Source organism: Molossus molossus, unplaced genomic scaffold (assembly GCF_014108415.1).
Source record: "Molossus molossus isolate mMolMol1 unplaced genomic scaffold, mMolMol1.p scaffold_m16_p_19, whole genome shotgun sequence".
Taxonomy (NCBI): domain Eukaryota; kingdom Metazoa; phylum Chordata; class Mammalia; order Chiroptera; family Molossidae; genus Molossus; species Molossus molossus.
In genome coordinates this window covers 47,317,780-47,337,795 of record NW_023425354.1, presented here as the reverse complement: position 1 = coordinate 47,337,795, position 20,016 = coordinate 47,317,780, and the positions used below count along the sequence as shown (strand labels likewise).

The 20,016-nt window shown below is 45.1% G+C and overlaps 1 protein-coding gene across 1 annotated transcript; it reads right to left on the bottom strand.

The window, feature by feature from the left end:
* Window positions 1-1,283: 1,283 nt before the first annotated feature.
* Window positions 1,284-16,828, bottom strand: LOC118634597 (polyunsaturated fatty acid lipoxygenase ALOX12-like). Its single transcript, XM_036269231.1, has 14 exons — window positions 16,694-16,828; window positions 15,934-16,135; window positions 14,669-14,750; window positions 14,446-14,568; window positions 14,249-14,352; window positions 13,832-13,992; window positions 13,147-13,290; window positions 12,290-12,499; window positions 9,117-9,203; window positions 8,728-8,897; window positions 8,117-8,238; window positions 1,889-1,989; window positions 1,590-1,760; window positions 1,284-1,463 (listed from the first exon to the last, which is right to left on the bottom strand). The coding sequence occupies exons 1-14, from the start codon at window positions 16,826-16,828 to the stop codon at window positions 1,284-1,286; spliced, it is 1,992 nt and encodes a 663-aa protein (XP_036125124.1).
* Window positions 16,829-20,016: the final 3,188 nt, after the last annotated feature.

The following is a 20,016-nucleotide window of genomic DNA, read 5'->3' as shown; positions in this document are numbered from 1 at the left end:
GAGGAAGGGAGAGGGAGAGAGATAGAAACATTGATGAGAGAGAACATCAACTGGCCGCCTCCTGCATGCCCCCCGCTGGGGATCGGACCCACTACCTGGGCATGTGTCCTGACTGGGGAATTAAATCAGCAACCTCTTGGTGCATAGGTCAACGCTCAACTGCTAAGCCACACTGGTGAGACTAATACGTGTTTTTAAATCTTCCCATGAAACACCACCAGACTTAGATGATGTCAGCAAGTGAAATTCTCTAAAACACTATAGTAAAAGGTAATTCCAATCTTAGATAAAATCTCCCAAATAACACAGAATGAGGAACACTACCCAACTTACTTTTTGGGGACATTACAGCCTTCTTAAAAAAACATGAAAGTGATAGCTCAAGAGATAATTATAGGACAATCTTATCCATGACCACAGATGTGAAATATGTAAACAAAATAGGCAAATTCAATTTATAATGCTCCAGAAAACTCTGGATAGTTTTTTAAAAATGCTAAGTTTTTTTTAAAAACTGTATAGTTTTAAAAATGCAAAGTTAGCTTAACATTTTGAAAAAATGACATCGATGCATAGCCAATTCAATACAATCATTGAGGTTTTATTTGTGGAAGTAGAAAAGCTGATCACAATATTCATATGGAAGGCCAGAAGCCCAAGGGAAGCCAAAACACCTCTACCTTCTAAAGAACGAATTGGATGACTATGTCATGAAATGGCAGGTTACATTAAGGACAAAGCTTTTGTAGCTATGTTAGTGTGGTATAACAACTACTGGACAGCTAAGAACCAGTGTTATTCATAGATGGCAACTTGATTTATGTCAGTATATAGATTATTGGGGAGGGTGGGCTCTTCATAAAGAATACTGTGATAACTGGTTATCCAGATCAGGGGAAGAAATGGAATTGACTTCTATCTCCCACTGTATTAAAACACTGATTCCACCCTAAGACAAAATTTTAAATCACTTATATCAATGATAATATGATGTCATTACATAATGATTTTATGATAAATGAAGAAGGCAAAATTTCCAGAGAAAACAAAACGATACATGGTAGATAGTTGATTTCTCTATGGAAGTTGGTTTCAAGTTAAAGACCATTCTATTAGGGAAACTGGACCTAAGGACAATGCCTCATGCCCGTGAGGTATTTAAGCAGGGAACTCAAGAGAAAATAGAACCATATTAACTCAGACCCACATAGAAAGTAAATATTAGGGGGCAAATGTTAACCATGGTGGTGGCCTAAAGTATGTGAAGGGTAAACTATTTGGTCTCAGATAGTGACACTGTTCTCTATGAGGCTGGGCTTCAGATATTCATAGGGAAGGTCTAGCTGCTCATTCCGGGCCACTATTTCACTTTCCAGGTTTTCCAGATCTCTTTGAAATTGCTTTAAAACAGCCTTGGGCTCAGAACCTGAGAAATATTCTTCTTTGTGATGCCCCAGGGGTACCTGCAGCAGAAAGAAAGGATAATCACCTTCTAGTTCTAAGAAACAGGAACCCAAACTCCAGTGCCTCACCCTAATGTCTCCTTGTCAGTCATCAGTCCCCTTGGAGTTCCAGAGGTCCCTTCTTACCATGTCAGGCTGTGACCAGCTCAGGAGCCATGCGATGGTCATTTGAAGACAGCTTTGGAAGACATTAGGTAGTGAACCCATCACTGTGTCCATCGAGATATCTTCCTTGGTGGTGGGTGGGGGCATCCGCATTGAGCATGGTGCATTAGGGATCCAGGCATACCAGTCGAACTGGGGGAAGAAGAATCTGGAGTCATTCAGAAACTCTGATTCAGGACCCTAGACCCCAACTCTCTCCCTCAAGTAACCTCTAGCTCAGATGCTTTCTTTTAGAGACCCAGGCTTTCAGCTCTCCATACCTGGCCCTTGTTGACAGCTGCATGCTGGGCAGTGCATGTGAAGATGCACATGGTAAGAAAATGACAGAGCTGAGCCCGAGACTGGAAGGAGACAGGGAAACCTAGAGAAAACCACAACGTTTAGAAACTACTGTTCCAAAGAAGACAAGGAAATAAATGCTGATGTCTTCACATGTTCATATATTAGAACTAGTGAGTGTTCATTCATTCATTTATTCAAAAAGTATTGAACTACCATGTATCAAACACTATGTAGGCATTGGGAATCTGTTGGTGGGCAAACAGACTGCAGTAAGGAATAATGATAATAAAAAGAATAACTAAGTAAAATTACACATAGTATGTTAGATAGTGATAAGAGTATAAGTAACACAGGGAAAAGGAGATATGAGAAGTCAAGAAGGGATAGTTGAAAATTTAGTGAAGGGACCAGTCCTGGCTCTGCTGCTGACTAACTGCATTACTTTGGAGGAATTCCTTAGCCTCTCTGAGATTCTATTTATGCTTCTCTGAAAATACAGATGACAATAGTTACTTTATAAAGGAGATGGTCCATGTAAAGTCCCTCAGTAAATTGTAGCTATGATTATAAGGTAGAGAGTAGGGAGGTCTGAGAGGCTGGTTGGTCAAATATCCAGTACTCAAAAAGTGTTTAAAACTCATAGGATAAAGGTAGATGGCCCACAAGTAAACTGGGCAAAGGAGTAATAATAATAGGAGGATATCTATATGACTACTAAACCTAGGAAAACTTACTTAGGTCTACTAGTCAGTGGGAGAATACAACTTAAACTCATAATGTGATAACAACATACTCACCAATTTTACTAAAGTATATTTTGAAATATTTGAGAAGATATACTCTCTGGAGGGAGTCTACATATATATAAGAACTTTGGAAAACTGTCACAAACTACTAAAACTGAACATACACATATCCTACAATCCATCAATTTCACTTCTGGGTACATATCCAACAGAAACGCGCACACAACAATGTTCACAGCAGCAATGACATTAATAGCCTCAAAATAGAAACAACCCAAATGCACATCAATAGGAGAAAGGGGGACAAAAGACTGTGTCATACTCACAAAATAGAATAGTATACAGTGAGAACAATGAACTACATGCTACGTTTATCAACAAAATGAGCAAATTTCAAACATATTTTTAGACCTTAGTGAGTGCATGTTTATATTTTTATTTGTGTAAAGTTCAAACAGGTAAAAAACTTACCTGGGCAGTATGAAGTGGTTACCTTTGGATGGGCAAGGACTGGAATAAAATGCAAGGGGCTTTCTGGGGCATGGCAATGTGTTTTGTTCTGTGTGCTGATTTTACAGTACATCACATCACTAAATATTCAAGTTGTTTGCCTATGATTGATAACATTAACTTTTCTCTAGGTTTGTTTTATTTTAATAAAATTCCTACCCTCTCCAATAGTAGTTAAAAATACTGAGGTTACCCTCTTATTTCCACAAAGTGATTTCAGGTATCTGGGATATAAGGCAGAAAAACAAGAGAAGTCATAGACTCATGTCGGAGCTGGAAGAACATCAAGTCAATGGTCCCCCTGCACTCATTACAGTTGAGATGGTGCTAAGGAGTTTAAGCACCTGCTCACCTATTGTACTTGCTCATCATATCAAGGAGGCAGTATTTTGGAGAAGGAATATGACCACAATCAATTTATATTGATTACTTTATACCTATTTCAACTCTGTCACATTCATTATTTCATTTGGGACAAGTATTAATCCCTTTAAAGAAAGGACATTAAAAGTCAAAGAGATTAAATGGCTTTCTGAAGGCATAGGTCTGGCAAGAGAAAATCCTTTTTTCTTTTCTCATATTTTCTTTACTGTTGAATGTATTACACATGTTCCTCCTTAATTTCCCCCCATCCTCCTTACTGCTCACCACCCGCCCACCTTCACTGCACTGTTGTCTGTGTCCATTGGTTATGCATCTATGCATAAAAGTTCTTTGGTTTATCCCTTCCCACCTCCCATCCCTCTGATGTTGTTAGTCTTCTTCCATGTCTTGGATCTATTTTGTTCGTCAGCTTATTTTGTTCATTATATTCCACAAATAAGTGAGATCATGTGGTACTTGTCTTCCTCTGTCTGACTTATTTCACTTAGTATAATACTCTCCAGGTCCCTCCATGTCATTTCAATGGGTAACAGATCTTCCTTTTTTACAGCTGCATAGTTTTCACTGTGTAAGTGTACCACAGCTTTTTTATCCACTCACTTACTGATGGACATTTGGGCTGCTTCCAGATCTTAACTATGGTAAATAGTGCTGCTATGATCATAGGGGTACATATATTCTTTCTGATTGGTGTTTTAGGCTTCTTAGGATATATTGGGAAGAGAAAATCTTAATACACTGCCTTTAGTGAGGGTGAAGAGAGAATGGTGACAATAAGAGAACCATGAGAGCTGAGAAAGAACAATGCGGGTGCAAGAGGTTGAAGCTCATATTCAAATAAGTACTATAAGTGCTCTAATGTGGATATTTCATGGGGAGAAGCAAGCAAGACCAAATGAGAAGGGTCTTTTGGAGCATGTGGAGCCTGCTAGACAGAACTGAGAAGTGTTACAAAAATTTTGGTCCTGGACGGGCTGACGAGGCGCTGTGGGTGGATGGGGAAGGTACAGCCCCAGAACTTCGAGGTAGGAATCCACTTGTCAGTAAGCGTGTGGTTTACTGATGTGTGCATCCAGTGCACCTGGTTATGTATAATAGCTCTAGCTATAGCCTACACTTATCCCACAGAGGGAGTGGATGGGATTCAACATATTCGAGGGAAGGAGCTAAAGGGTGATTGAAAATACTCGCACTGGCCTATATGTACTAGAGAGAGAAATATGAATCAAGGAAGAGCTCAAGGAAGGCAATTTCATGTTATAGATTAAAAATAGGTGGAGGATCAGGAGGACTTCCAGTCAAGATGGTAGCACAGGTAAACACGTTGCTCCCCACCTCCCACAACCACATCAAAATTACAACTAAACTACTGAACAACCATCATTCAAAGTTGCCTAAAGTCGAGCTGAATGGAAGTCCTAAAACTGTTGAAATTAGACAAGAAGCCACATCGAGACTGGCAGGGGGGTGGAGTCACGAAGGGGATAGTCCCACACTCATGTGTGGTGGGTAAAAATCAGGAGGGATACTTCAACTGTGAAGGTCCTCCCTGAGGAGTGAGGGGTTCCTGTCCCACACCAGGCCCTCAGCTCAAAATCACAGTGCCAGGAAGAGACAGCCCCTTAAATTCTGGCTATGAAAACCAGCAGGAACTGAAGCTGAAGGAGGCTGAGGCTGTAGGATTCGCAGACAGTTCCTCTTTTTTTTAGAGAGAGAGAAAGGAGGGGAGAGAGAGACAGGAACATCCATGTAAGAGAGAAAAATCGATTGACTGCCTCCTGCACACCCCCCACTAAAGATCGAGCCCTGAACTTCGGCATGTGCCCTGACCAGGAATCAAACCAGGACCTCTCAGTCCATGGGATGACACTCAATCCACTGAGCCACACTGGGTGGGTCCCGGCACTTTCTTAAAGGGCCCACACACAGATTTACTCTGACTTGCACCCTCCAGTCTCCAGTGTGGGGGAGGCAGCTAGAGAGGCACCAGAGACATACGGGTAAGAACTGAGTTGCTTGGCACTGGGGCAAGAGTTAGAGAGGCAGCTTTCTTCCAGAAAGACAGACCAGAGGCCACTGTTCCTTTGGTGAGCCCTTCCCCCATGGAGCCCACAGAAGGGCACCTTATGTGGGACTCCAGCAACGTGGTTCACACTGTTTGCCCCTCCCTGGTGACTCCCGGAGGCCTTGCCCCACACAAGATATTTTTCCATAGAATTGGAATATCTTGGCTCCTACTTCAGATTTTTCTAAATCCTTTCAAACAAGCAGCACCTGGCCTCAGAAAGCCCCATATCTCTTGCTAAGTGGGCCCAGGCCTGGCACTAGAAACAGCCAGTCTTAATATACACTTGGCTTTGCTTGGGCACCTCCAAGCTCAGCACAAGAAGCAGCCATCTGCAGATCGCTTTGTAGTTTATGCCTGGTAGACTCCAGGTAGAACACAGGAAGTGGCTGATCATGCCTCAGAGCCAACATACCCAGTGGGCAGCATCAGCTCACATCAAAGCACCACCACCCGACTCATCCACAAGTGACACACTCAAGGTGTAGACTTGGTGGATACCAGAGGTTTGGACAGTAAGTCTTGCACTGGGTGGTGGGCCCCTACACAGTTGATCCTCCAAGGTAGTCAGAGGTCTGTGGTCAGTGACAGCCAGCCCTTGCAGCTGACCACCCTGAGTAAATGCCTCTCATTGATGTGCCAACAACAATCAAGACTCCATTACAACAGAGGTATTTACAGTCCACAGAGGGTTATACCCTGAGAGCCCAGCTGGGGTGATCAGGGAGGCTGGGCCACTGGGCCCTACAGGACACCTACTACTATACTCCACCGTATGAAGGCTGCAGGATTCTCAATGTACTGAGTGAGAACCTCAAGAGCATAAAAAATGACCAGTCGGAAATGATGGAAGCACTAACTGAAAAAATAATAATTTATAGGGAATCAATAGTAGAGTAGGTGAAACCAAGAAGCAAACTATTGATTTGGAATATAAGAAGCAAACTATTGATTTGGAATATCAGAACAGCAAAAATAAAAAATAAAATAAAAACAAAAAAAACATGAGGATAGTGTACAGAGCCTCTGGGACAACTTCAAGCATACCATCATTCACATCATGGGATTGCCCGAAGGAGAAAAGAGAGAGCAAGAAATTGAAAATCCATTTGAAAAAATAATGAAGAAAGCTTCCCTAACTAAGTGAAGGAAAGAGACATACAAGTCCAGGAAGCACAGAGTCCCAAACAAGATGAACCCAAAGAGGCCCACACCGAGACACATTGTAATCAAACTATCAAAGGTTAAAGACAAAGAGAGAACTTTGCAAGCAGTAAGAGAAAAGTAGTTAGTTACCTACAAGGGAGCTCCAATAGGACTGACAGCTGATTTCTCAAAAGAAACTTTGCAGGCCAGAAGGGAGTGGCAAGAAATATTCCCAGTGATAAAAAGTAAGGAACTACAACCAAGATTACTCTATCCTGCAAGGCTATCATTTAGAATTGATGGGCAAAAAAAAAGCCAAAGGAGTTTATCCCACCAAACCAGTATTATATGAAATGTTGAAGGGTCTTCTTGAAGAAGATCAAAAATATGAACAACAAAATGGCAATAAATACATATCTATCAACAATCAAATGTACAAACAAAGTGAACAAGCAGAAACGAAACAGACTTATTGATACAGAGGTCTTTTTGTTGTTTGCCAGATGAGAGGTGGGTTGGGAGGAATGGACAAAAAAGTGAAGGGATTAAGAAGTACAAATTTGTTGTTTGACTGAGGAACCTCAGAGGGAAGGGGGGAGGTAGGGTGGGAAGAGATAAACAAAAAAACTTACATGCATATATGAACAATCAATGAACACAGACAATAGTGTGGGGAAGGCAGGAGGGGGATGGGACCGGGAGACAGGTGGTCAATGGGTGGAAGAAGAGGGGACATCTGTAATACATTCAACAATAAAGTTAAGTTTTTAAAAATGGGGTAGAGGACCTGAAGGTATTTCACTAATCGGGAAGCACTTTTGCCTAAGAAACTTGAATTCCAAGGATCATGGCACTGAGAGTGGGTTTAAGTAAAAATTTATACAGTATTGAGACTACATCTAGAAATGACCTTGCACTGTGGCAGGTGTGCAGGATGTCTGGATCCTCTCCCTGTGCTGGACAGAAGCAGGAAGGAGGAGAAAGGAGGGAAAGCTACTGTGGACTGTCATGGGCTTTGGTGGAAATAATCTCCAAACCTAATAGCCTTAGGTAAGAAAATAAAGAAGCATTAGGAGAGTCTGCATTGGCCTGGGCAGATTCCTCACTGGCTGTGGTTCTGGCCTTATTAGGTCCCACGGCAGAATAGGGCCTTGTGCAAAAAGGCATGGCGGTCTCTGTGGAGGACAATCTAGAATTGTCCTGAGTCTTAGGAGCTGAGAATTAGATCCAGATGCTTCATAGTGGAGGGAGAGGGGGTGATGAGGGGTTTGGGTTATGACTCCAGAAGGGCAAGGCTGAAATGGGGCTCTGGGCAAAGTGTCCAAGGAGCTCCCTTCTCCGGGGAGGAACCTCACCTCGGTTCTGGGCCTGGCACAGCCCCACCTCAGTGATCTCCCGACACCAGGCCTGCAGCTCAGGGTCCCCTCTCACGACGTCATCCTCATGGTAGAAGAGGTGGATGATCCCTTCCACATACCTGCACAGAGGTGAAGGGAGCTGAACTCCTTGAGAGTAGAAGGCTGTAGCCTCTGACCACTATTCCTTTTCTGTGGCCTCTGCCCATCTGATTCTCACTGTATCTGGGGACAAAACTTATAAAACTTGCCTTTGGGGACATCCCCAAGCTCTGTCTACATACTCGTTTATAAAGAAAGAAAATGTGGATCATTAGTTTTAAGAATTCCATTCACATAGTTCATAGTCACACTTCATAACCAGATTCCTGATTCCACCAGATCCCCCCCCACAACTCTGCCTGCGTACACTGTCCATTTCAGTCTCCCCATCTTCAGACCCTCCCACTGTCTTCTCACTGTTGCTCATCTCTCCAAGGATTGAGTTCTCTGCTCCTCCTGTTGGAAACTTCTTGTTTCATCTTCCTATTGCCCCATGCTGACCTCAGGCCAGAGCTCCATTCTCACTGTCCCCACTGCCCCTTCGATTCTCAGCTCCCACTCTCACCCACCGGGCAATGATCTCCCAGAGCCGTAAAGCATCCTGGGCATAGAGGGCACTTGGGATTCCCAGCAGGCCCCGGTCAGCCAGATCGTCAGGAGGACAGAGGGAGCGGTAGGTCAGCTGAGCCAGGGCCCGACGCATCAACTGCACATGGCCCCCTCCACCGATGCTCGTAACCTGGAACAAGAGAGATAAGAGGACTTGAGGAGGAAAACAGAGCATAGTATACAAGAGGTTCAGATGGGGGATTCTCACATTTAAAGACCTGAGTATAAAGGGACAAGCTCCTGAGTTTGAGTCACGACATTCACACAGTTCGGTCTGGGATCTTGAACGTGACATGAGGTCATGCAGAGTTAAATGCTTAAGTGGTTCCACACTCCATTGCCTCCTTACCTTATCGAATAAACCTCCATCTGAGACGAGTTTGGTCAGCGCCCGTGTGTTGATCTCCATGGTGTAGCGGGTGTGTGGGATCAGGAGCTGGATGGAGAAGGTTGGAGGGTGTGGTTTATGGAGGACTTGCTTGAGTGCTTTATTAGGGAGAGGCACTCAGCAGGGTGGCCTTCTTTCCTCTTGACACTTTCTCCCCTACTGGTGCCTTCGCAGGCTGGTGTCCTCCCACTTCTCTGATCACTTAGTCTCATGTTCTCCTATTGCCCTGTGACTAGAGCTTTGAAGTTGGATTGACCAGGATTTTAATGTACTCTTGGCAACGTACTTTGATACTTGACCAAGGTAACTAACCCTCTAAGTGCTCATCTCTTTATCTGTTTACAGTGGATGACAATATGTCCCATCTCAAGCGTGGTGGTGATGCTTTTATGTATAATGTATGAAGTGTTCAGTGCATTGCCTAGTACACAGACGTCCTTAAATAGCAGCTGTTATCATTAGCTTCTTTTTTTTTAATCTTCACCCAAAGATATTTCTTTATCTTCTGATAGAGCAAGAGGGAGAGAGGGAGGAAGAAAAAGAGAGAAATATCAATGTGAGAGAGACACATAATTGGTTGCCACCCACACAACCTTAACCAGGGCCGGGGACAAACTGCAACCGAGGTATGTTGCCCTTAGCAGGAATCAAACCCAGGACTCCCCAATCCATGGGCTGATGCTCTTACTGCTGAGCCAAACTGGCCAGGGCTCATTACCTTTATTACTTCCACTTCTAGGATAGCTGTCCTTTGAGAAACAGTTCTTTAACTTTTGCTTTTTAAAAATAATTTTTCTATCATATACATCCTTACAGTTTAAACTAGCCTTTTTACTAATTTTCAAAGCTACTCCTCCAATCTCTAGTTTTTTTATACTTGCATGTATAAAATATTGGGGTTAGGGGTTGAATTGGGTAGAGTACTTCCAGTCAGAATTAAAAGAATCATCTTGATCTATCTTCTTTATCAGCAGAGGGGCTGCTGTCAAATCTACTCACACCACCAGTTAGGCACTGTTAATCTCTCCTGTTTTCCCTTGGCCTTTAACAAAAGTCATCTGGCCCCGCCTATGTGGCTCTGTGGATTGAATGTCAGCCCATGAACTGAGAGGTCCAGTTTCTATTCCCGGTCAAGGCACAAGCACAGGATGTGGCTTGGTCTCTGGTGGGGGGTGTGGAGGAGTCAGCCGATTGATGTTTCTCTCTCACATCAATGTTTCTATCTGTCTCTCCCTTCCTCTCTCTCTAAAGAAATGAATAAAAACATTAAAAAAAAAAAAAAAAAAGACCTTCTGATCCTCATGTGAATTTCCTTTGGTTGTAGATAATTTTGCCTTCATTCTGAGATGGAGTATTCATGCAATATTGGTATTTATGTGAGTTAGTGATGCTACAGAGAAGGAAGGACCCAAGTGGTATCATTGATACTAACATATCAAAGTAACCTACATTGGTCGGAAATTTTACAAAGATCATGAAAGATGCTGAGTGTCACATAAAACCCAAAGCCCATATTAGGAGAGAAGATACCAGAAGACAAAGAACTAATCATAATGACAAGAAATATTGTGGGAGTTTTTTTGTAGCATTTACCCTGGGTCACACTGTTTTGTTATCCTCGTCAACTCCGTGACAGAGCTCCTATTATGCCCATTTGGAGATGAAGACACTGAACACACATGTAAGAACTGAGGCCAGGGTTCAGGATTCTGCCCCAGCAGTCTGAATGCAGAGCCTACACAGGTAACCTTTATGAAATGGGCAGGCTTAGCCCTCCTGGGTGGCCTGATCACAATTTAGCTATTGCCACGGCATGAATTTGTTATGGTGAGGGGAGACATGTGTAGAGGGGACTGTGAAGGGTAAATATGAAAGTGTAAAAGTGGGTGCAACCACTAAGATACACAAAAATAGTGATGCAAAGACATCATGAAGTCAATGTAATTCAAGATCAATGAATTCTGCTAGTGTCTACATGGTCTATGTTACCCCAGAACCCACAAGGGTCACCACTACTGATAGGCAGGTTTGGGGATAAAGGGTGAGACTCCTGGAAGAAACACAATTCAGATCTCCTACTTAGAATGTACTTATATTTCTTGCACCCAGGATGCTGCAAATACTATTTCCTCTCATTACAAAGTCTTTGCATTTTCCTTTCCATTTATCTAACTACTATGTAATGCACCTCTCATGGGGCAGGTTAAATAACCTCTTGGGTGCTCTTTTATCCCTTTGATCTTCTACTTAATGATTCCTAAGTTGTGGTGGAGCATTCGCCACAAAATATATAGCGTTTATTGTTGTCTCTCTTGATTTCAAACTCTACTTCCAAATACTGTTCTCTGGTTACTTTTCATGTTTGCCAATTGTCTTCCCAGTTAAATACCAACTCTGAAAGCAGAGTAATCCTTTCTTTATCAAATTATATTCCTACTCTATGCCAGACTTTGCTAGAGAATATCAGAGCTGCCTTACAATAAGGGCTGAATGTATGCTAAGTGAGCCGACATAATACAATAGATGCGGTTTCTTTTTATTATTTCTTAAAACTGCATGAGAATATATGATGATCTCAAAATACATAAAATTTAAAGATTAGAAATAAAACTAAAAGGCTCAAGGTCCAGACACAATCATCTCCATTCATAAATTGCTATAAGGACTTGTTAAAATAACATGAATGCTTGATCAATTAGAAGAAGCTTTGTTAATGTGTTCTCACCCAGAAGTCTTAGGCTATTTATTTACCTATTTACTCATTTACTCATTCACTAAATCATTCATTTTTGTTCATCCTTACCTGAGGATATTTTTCCATTGATTTTTAGATAGAATGGAAGAGAGGGAGAGAATGAGAAAAGAGAGACACACATTGATGCTTCTTACATCGTCTGGCTGCCTCCTGCAGAGCTCTGTACCGGGATGAGTATCAAACCTGCAACCCACATAAGTGCCCTAGATTGGGAATCAAACCTGTGACCTTTTGGTCTGCAAGTTGACACTCTAACACACTAACTTCTGAGCCAAACCAGCCAGGGCTGGCTTAAGCTTTTCAATTCCTGGATAGCTGTTAGGTTGTTTCCTTTTTCTGGGATGTGAGCAAGATGGGACATGGAGGGTAGAGGATGTACCTTGAAGACAGGGTGCAGTCCTGGGAGGCACCTCATGGTGGCCACAGCGATGACCTCAGCCAGCAAATGAGTGTGCAGCAAGTGATATTGGAGCTCATGTAGGTGGAAATCTGAACTTTGGACCCAGCACTTTGCCAGGAGCCAGGCAAGTGGAGGGTCTGAGGGCAAGAACAGTGGTGGGGCTGGGGAGCTGGGGTCAGGAGGCTGGATCTGCAATAAAGAGGAATTAGCATTCAATGGCCTCATCAGATTTTGACACTATGGTCAGTGTTCTTGGAGAAACACTGGTGGCTCATTGTTGCCTCGAGGGTGTTATAATCTAGAAGGTGGAATGAGGATCCTTCCACTTGTCCTCTCTCTAGCTGTGGGAAGGGTGAGTGCCATGGCGGTCAGGTTCAAAGCAACAGGAATTGGAAGGAGGGAGTGCAGTATGAATGCGAGAAACCTGATGAGGGTGTTAGTTAGGATGATAGAACAGGAAGAAGCTGGACGTATGAGATAATTGACAGTTCTCATCAATCATCAATTTATTGATGAGAACAGTAAGAGTGAAAATGCATTAAAACCAAGGTAGAAAATGTGTTTAAGAAAGAAGGGCTATTCCACAAATTCTATGGTGATAAAGAGATTGCGTAGTCTTAGTGTGAGAACCAACAGAGACCATTGTGACTCTCAAAAGGGCAATTTCAGGTAAGTAAATGAGCAGGCTGTCAGGTAGAAAGGAGAGATTGGAGACAAGGACAGGTCTCACTGAGTGAGGCAGGAGTGGGAGACAAGAGCCAGCTGTCTTTGTCCCTTGGTAGAGGTTGGGGTGCGGAGAGAGCAGTGTTGGGAGGGGGATACCCAGGACACCTCACCTGGATGACCATGGGCAGCAGCTTCCCACTGGGTTCCATCTTCAGCATGACGAGGGGGGCAGCCAGGTACTGCTTCTCTCCTTGGATCTCGTTGGCTGTAATTCCATCCAGTAGGATGAAGTCAGCCTCAAAGAGGGTACCATTCTGATGAAAATAGGAACATATGCATGATTAGAGTTGAAAGCATGCCTGTACAGGACCAAGGCAAAGAGGAAGAAACGTGAAGACATTCAGTCTCTTCTCTTGCCGTTATCCTACATCAGACCCAGAGTCCCAGTGGCAGAGTGAAGGAAGCACCAAAGCATCAAGTTCAAGTCCTCTTATTTCACAAGGAGGGCTAAGACGCCATGAAAGGAATCTTCCCTAGCCTAACCTGAGGCAGAGGCATTTTTTAGGACTACGTATGCCAGTTGATTCTGTACCACAGGTATGCCAAACTCTCCCCTTGTCAGGTGTCCAAACTCTTTGCCCCAACATCTCCCAGTGGTGTAAGTTATTGGTTATATCCAACCTCAATACTTTTCTCTACATACTTTATCACCTCTAGGTTTTACCGGCAAGGACTCTGCACCCAGGGACAGTGAGTTACAACAGCCTCCCTTCCCTGACTCACCTTGGTCCCTACCCTATCTCTTCACATCCCCACACAGACTAAGAGAAGACTGCAGAGGGCTGGAGGATGTACCTGGAGTTCTTTTTCCAACTGGGCCCGAAGCTCCTCCATCCCTGAGGGCAGCACCAGCCGGGAGGGCAGAGAGGTGGAGCGTCTCAACAGCATGGGGTTGATGCCATTGAGGAACTGGTAGCCAAAAAGCTCATCATCCTGCCAGCCCTGGTGAACCTTCTCTGTGGTGTTAGAGTGGAGGGTAGGAGGAGGGTATTCACCACAACCCGATGTTCTTGTCCTCCAGACTCTACCCCAGGAATTAGTCACGTGACTCCCCCATACCCAGCCCACACATTTTCACTCATGAGGCCTCTGTGAGATCCCCAGGAAGAAGTTGGGGTTTTTTTGACAAGAAGTTTTAGGGACTATGGAGTGTGACAGATAGCTCATTAAAAGGGCCGTTAAAGTGTTATTGAGATCTGAGAAACCACTGACCAGCCAAGGTAGACGTTTGTCCCCAGAAGATTTTATCAAAATCTTCCAGGCAGTTCCAGGAGCTCATGAGGGAGGAAACATATTTGAAGGCAATCTCCATAATCCTAGAACAGAAAACAAGGGTGAAACCATCTATTTACCAAATCCTACCAGTTTCTGGATCCACCAGCCCCACTTAACTCTAACCATTTTCTCACCCTGCCATCGCTGTCCAATCAAAGTCTAGCTTCTTCTTCTCATGGAATCTTGCATTTGGAGGTAGATCATCCTTACTGCTAGCAGCCATTGTCAGGGGTAACCCTTCCTTCCAGGTGGCCCAGCTAGGACATGGGGACAAAGGTTATTGGAGCATGTGGAAGTCAGTGATGGAGGGAGTTGTCAGGGAAGGGGGTACAATTGGGAGGCTTCTAGGGTGGTCACCAGTAGATTTGCTGTCTTTCTTCCAGTTCCTTTTCTCGATGCTTCTGGAACACATCCAAGGTATTGTTTCCTGCCAGGCGGGCTGGGGAGACATTTAGGCAATTAACCTTCAACATCCAATCTCATGCTATGCCCTGGATTCTTCCAATCTCCTGTTTCTTAACTGTATGGCATCATACTCTTAATACTTTTTCTCTGGCTCTGTCTCTCTGGCTCAATTCCCTAGTTATACTTCTTCCCTCACGCCCTTTTCTTGATTTCACCAATGTTGGATTTCATATTTGTCCTGAGAGAAAAAGAAAACATTTTGATACATTATCCTAACCCTTAACTCAAATTTGCCTATCTATCCCTATTCTACATGAACTGTGAATTTTATTCTTCATCAGCTGAAATGTCTACCCCTATCCTACATTACCTCATATTAATTTGTTAATTTTCCCTGTCCTGGTTCTCTCCTGTCCACCCCTTAGTTAACCTGTTCTCCAAAATGATATTTCCAGTTGTGTACACTTACATCCTCTGATCTCCCATCTCCACCATCACCTGTCCCCTGGGAAAGATATGCTATGTGTGCCACCTCTAATAAATGGTTCCATGTTGCTACCTTTACCCGGCTTCATCTCAGCTATCCTCAACTTGGTAACCGGATTTAATCCTGAGCTCATATGTACTTATACTTGCTTGTGCCTCAAAGACATATATTTCAGGTTTCCATTCTTACCTGTCATTTCCCTCAATTGTCTCTGTACTTATTTCCTGAGGTAAAAGAGTCGATATTTGGTATCTTTATCCATCCCCACCCCAGTCAGTGTGCTCCCTGCCCTCACAGTTGCCTTCTGTGTTTACCAGTCAAACCAGCTCTCCAGTCATATCATGTATTGCTTCCCTTACCTGTTATCCCCCTATCCATGTGCTAGCTCACCTGTCCCAGCCCTAACCTGTTCCCAGTCACACAGAGCTCTCCTTGCCACTGTCCTTGGGCTCCTCTGTTCCCAGCATTGCTGCAACTCCATTCCCTGCGCTCACCTTCTCCGCAGGTGGGAGCTACATACACATCACTATTTTCCGGTCAGTCCCACTCCAGCCTTTCTAATTCTATATATAACTTTGGGACTTTATAACTTTCCCCCATTTTCTGTGTTGTCCACCCTTAACCTGCTGAGCAAGCTCTGTTTCAAGCCCCTCTGACCTTCCGCAGTGCTAGCCCTGCCCACTCAGTAGTCCCGAGGCCCTGCACCCACTTCCCTGAGGCGGCCCCTCACCGGTGCCCTCGGGCAGGCTCAGCACTCCCTCGCCCTGCACCCAGCGGTAGCACGGGAAGGCGGCCTCCGCGCTGTCGCCGGGACCCTGCACCGTGATGCGGTCGCAGAACCACGCGTCGTCCACCAGGGAGTGGTGTTTGCGCAGCTTCACGAACTGCAGTGGCCCCAAGTCCTCGGGGACGTCTTGCTCAAACTCCTCCACCTGTGGGCACCAGAACCTGCTGAGACTTAGTAGCGCGAACCTGGGAGAGGACTTTTTACTGGGGGTGCAGGGGTCCTTTGTGGAGTCTGGTGACAAGGCCTCCAAGACAGCATTCCCTCCTCCCAGTGCCTGTGCGGTGGGACTGAGATGCCTCATCGCACCAGGAGGAGGAAGGACGCGGGGTGAAGACAGAGGTGTCTTGAACTGCGGGGACTGAGCATCATCACTTACACCTCCCCTGCTAACTGAGTTCTCACCGCGCCAGCGCTCTCGGCTCTTGGAGGACTGTCTCACAGTTCCCGTACTGCACTGGGCTGCGCTCACTTGGGAAAGGAGTGGAGGCTGTGTGAACCGTGGCCAGGGGAGAGGGAAAGGGGTGGAGCCCAGCCCAGGCAGTGGCTCTGACCCCCTCACCACTCAAGCACAGTCGTCCCTTCTCCCAGGTAGTCCCAGCAGGCGTGCTGGCACTGTCATTGGCTCCCAGCCTCCCGCGTCCCGCCCGCCCTCAAGCCTGGAGCCCAGCCCCGGCCGCGCTCTGAACCCCGCTTCCCCGCCGACCTGGCCCCGCATCGGCCGCAGCTGCAGCTGCAGCGCCGCCTCCCCGCGCTCCCCGACCAACCACAGCTGCACGCGGTTGAACGACCCAGAGAAGGCCCAGGCGCCGGTGGCCACGCGGATGCGGTAGCGGACCATGGCAGCGGGTGGGCTCGACTGGGGGTCAGAGGCTCCGTTACTGATACCAGAGAAAGATTCCGTGCCAGGCTTCGTCCTGGTGCCTGCAGGACACGTCCAGGGCTTTATAAAGCAGAACTGTGTGCCACCCACTGCAGGATTCGTCCCCACCCCAGACACACCAGAAGCTGGGATTAGCCCGGGGTGGGGAAAGGGGGCTGCTCCTCTCAGCACAGAGCTGAGAAGTGGGCTGGGAGGTTGACGAGGGCCTGAGCCTGGGTGCAGGAAGAGATGGAGAGGGGCAGGGCGAATCCAGCCCACTTTGCTCTCTAGACTGTCATTCTCCTCATTTACTCCCCACACCCCGCCACACCAGTTTTACTACTGAATAGCATTTTCTGAAGGCGTCCTGAGTGCCAGTCCCTTTTCCTGCTGGCAGCGTCTGGTGCCCCTGGGAGACTGTACCCACTTCCTGTTCACCTGCCAGGTCAACTTGCTGAAGGGGCATTGGGATTGTCATTGCAGTCCAGAGAGGTTCTTCTTGAGGGACACTCCAGAGTTCAAGGATAAGTTCGAATATTTCCTATATTATGACTTTCTATGTCCATGCATCAAAAACATAGCTAATATATTCTTTTTCTCCCCTTTGTTTTCTTCACCTCCTATCCCAAGTCAGACGATGATCATAAATGTCTACTGTTTCTGCTTGTCCACTTCTGTTAATAGGATTGTTTCATATGGTTTGGGTCAGTTCTTCCACAAAAATGAGGTCACACTATACATTTATTTTCTTGAAAGTTACTTTCCACAGTTAAAAATAGATGATGAGCCCTGGCCGGTTTGGCTCAGCGGTTACAGCGTCGGCCTGGGGTCCAGAGAGACCCGGGTTCAGTTCCCGCTAAGGGCACTTACCTTGATTGCAGTTTGTCCCCAGCCCTGGTTGGGTTGTGTGGGTGGCAACCACTCGATGTGTCCCTTTCACGTCGATGTTTCTCTCTCTCTTCCTTCCTCCAACTCTATCTGAACAAAAAATGGAAAAATGTCCTCGGATGAGGATAAAAAAATAAAAGAATACATGATGAGCCCTGGCCACTTTAGCTCAGCAGTTAGAGCATTGGCCTGAGGTCCAGAGAGACCCGGGTTCGGTTCCCGCTGAGGGCGCGTACCTTGGTTGCAGTTTGTCCCCACCCTGGTTGGTTGTGCGGGTGGCAGCCACTCGAAGTGTCCCTTTCACTTCGATGTTTCTCTCTTTCTCTCTCTCCCTCACACTCTATCTGAACAAAAAAGGGGAAAATGTCCTGGGGTGAGGATTAAAAGAAAAAAAAAAAGAATACATAATAATAATATCTTCAATAGATGGAGATCTACGAGCTCTCTTCGCTATCTTGAAGAATTACCCTCTTGATGGATGTTCAGCATTAACTAAGATGAGCGCTTTAATGAACACTTTTGTAGGTATTACCTTATATACACTTATTTTTAGAGGATAGATCCCCAGAAATGAGATTTCACTCTAAAATGCATGTATATTTTTATATTAAATATTATATATTTTTTGAAAACCAGTTTTTTGAGGTATGCTTGACATGTTACATCTGTACATATTTGATGTATAAAACTCAATGACTTTGCCAGTAAGTATATACCAATGTATATTATTTTCAAATGGCTTCCCCAAAAGGCTGAAGCATGGTATCAGAGTACTCTTTTCTCTGCATCTCCATCAGCATAGAAACGTATCACTTTTTAATTTTTGCCAATAGGATGAGTGTAATTTTCATAAACAGTGAAGGGTCTGGGATTTTACTGAACTTAAAATCTAGTCAGGTTTGACTAGTTGCTGTTTGATGGATGGTGGCAACAGACACACAACTTCTACTTCAGTAACAAAGGGGACATAATTACTCAGAGCAAAAATAGTAGCTACAGTTCCTATTCACAACAGTTGCTCCTGTCTTCCCAAGTCCCACAGTGTGATGCAGGTGGGTCTAGATAAATGACAGCACACACAGTGGACTGCATTATAGGAGGGGACCACTGACTGTGGGGGACTCACCACTTTTGTGCAGAGCAGATTCATGTCCATTCTTTGTCTACAGGAACATGACCTCATTGCTCATGGTTGCTGACTGCAAAAACAACCTTGATAAATAGTCCAAGTAACGAGCAGTCAGGGCTTTGCATTTCTCGCATGACCTGCAGAAAGACCTGGGGGCACTCAGGGCCCATGGCAGATCACCAATCCCTATAGATGAGGCATGTTAGCTGCTTAACCATTTCTAAGAGCTCCCTAGTGAATATCAAATAAAACCTAAGTTCTCACCAAGGCGTGGTAGTCAAAGATAAACCTGCTCTCAAAGTAATGATAAGGAAATACTTAGAAAAGAGAAGTGCATAAATGTGACCCGGCAGAAAGTTCTGTACACATTAAGAAGGTGAACTGGCCCTGGCCGGTTTGCCTCAGTGGTTAGAGCGTCGGCCTGCGGTCCTGAGAGACCCGGGTTCGGTTCCCGCTAGGGGCATGTACCTCGGTTGCAGTTTGTCCACAGCCCTGGTTGGTTGTGCGGGTGGCAGCCACTCGATGTGTTCCTTTCACATCGATGTTTCTCTCTCTCTGTTCCTCTCTCTCCCTCCCACTCTACCTGAACAAAAAATGGAAAAATGTCTTCGGGTGAGGATAAAAAATAAATAAAAAAAGAAGGTGAACTGACAAACCAGTTTGTTTCAGTGGATTGAGCGTCACTCAATGAACTGAGAGGTCCTGGTTCAATTCCCATTCAGGGCACATGCCTGGGTTGCAGGCTCAATTCCCAGTAGGGGGTGTGCGGGAGTCAGCCGATCAGTGTTTCTCTCTTACATCAATATTTCTATCTTTCGCCCTGGCCGGTTTGGCTCAGCGGTTAGAGCGTCGGCCTGCGGTCCTGAGAGACCCGGGTTCGGTTCCCGCTAAGGGCACATGCCTTGGTTGCAGTTTGTCCCCGGCCCTGGTTGGGTCGTGTGGGTGGTAGCCACTCGATGTGTCCCTTTCACGTTGATGTTTCTCTCTCTCTCTCTCTCTCTCTCTCTTCCTCTCTCCACTTCCCACTGTATCTGAGCAAAAAATGAAAAAATGTCCTCGGGTAAGGATAAAAAATATACATATTTCTATCTCTCGCCCTTTCTTCCTCTAAATAATCAATAAAAACATAGTAAAAAAAGAAGAAAAGATG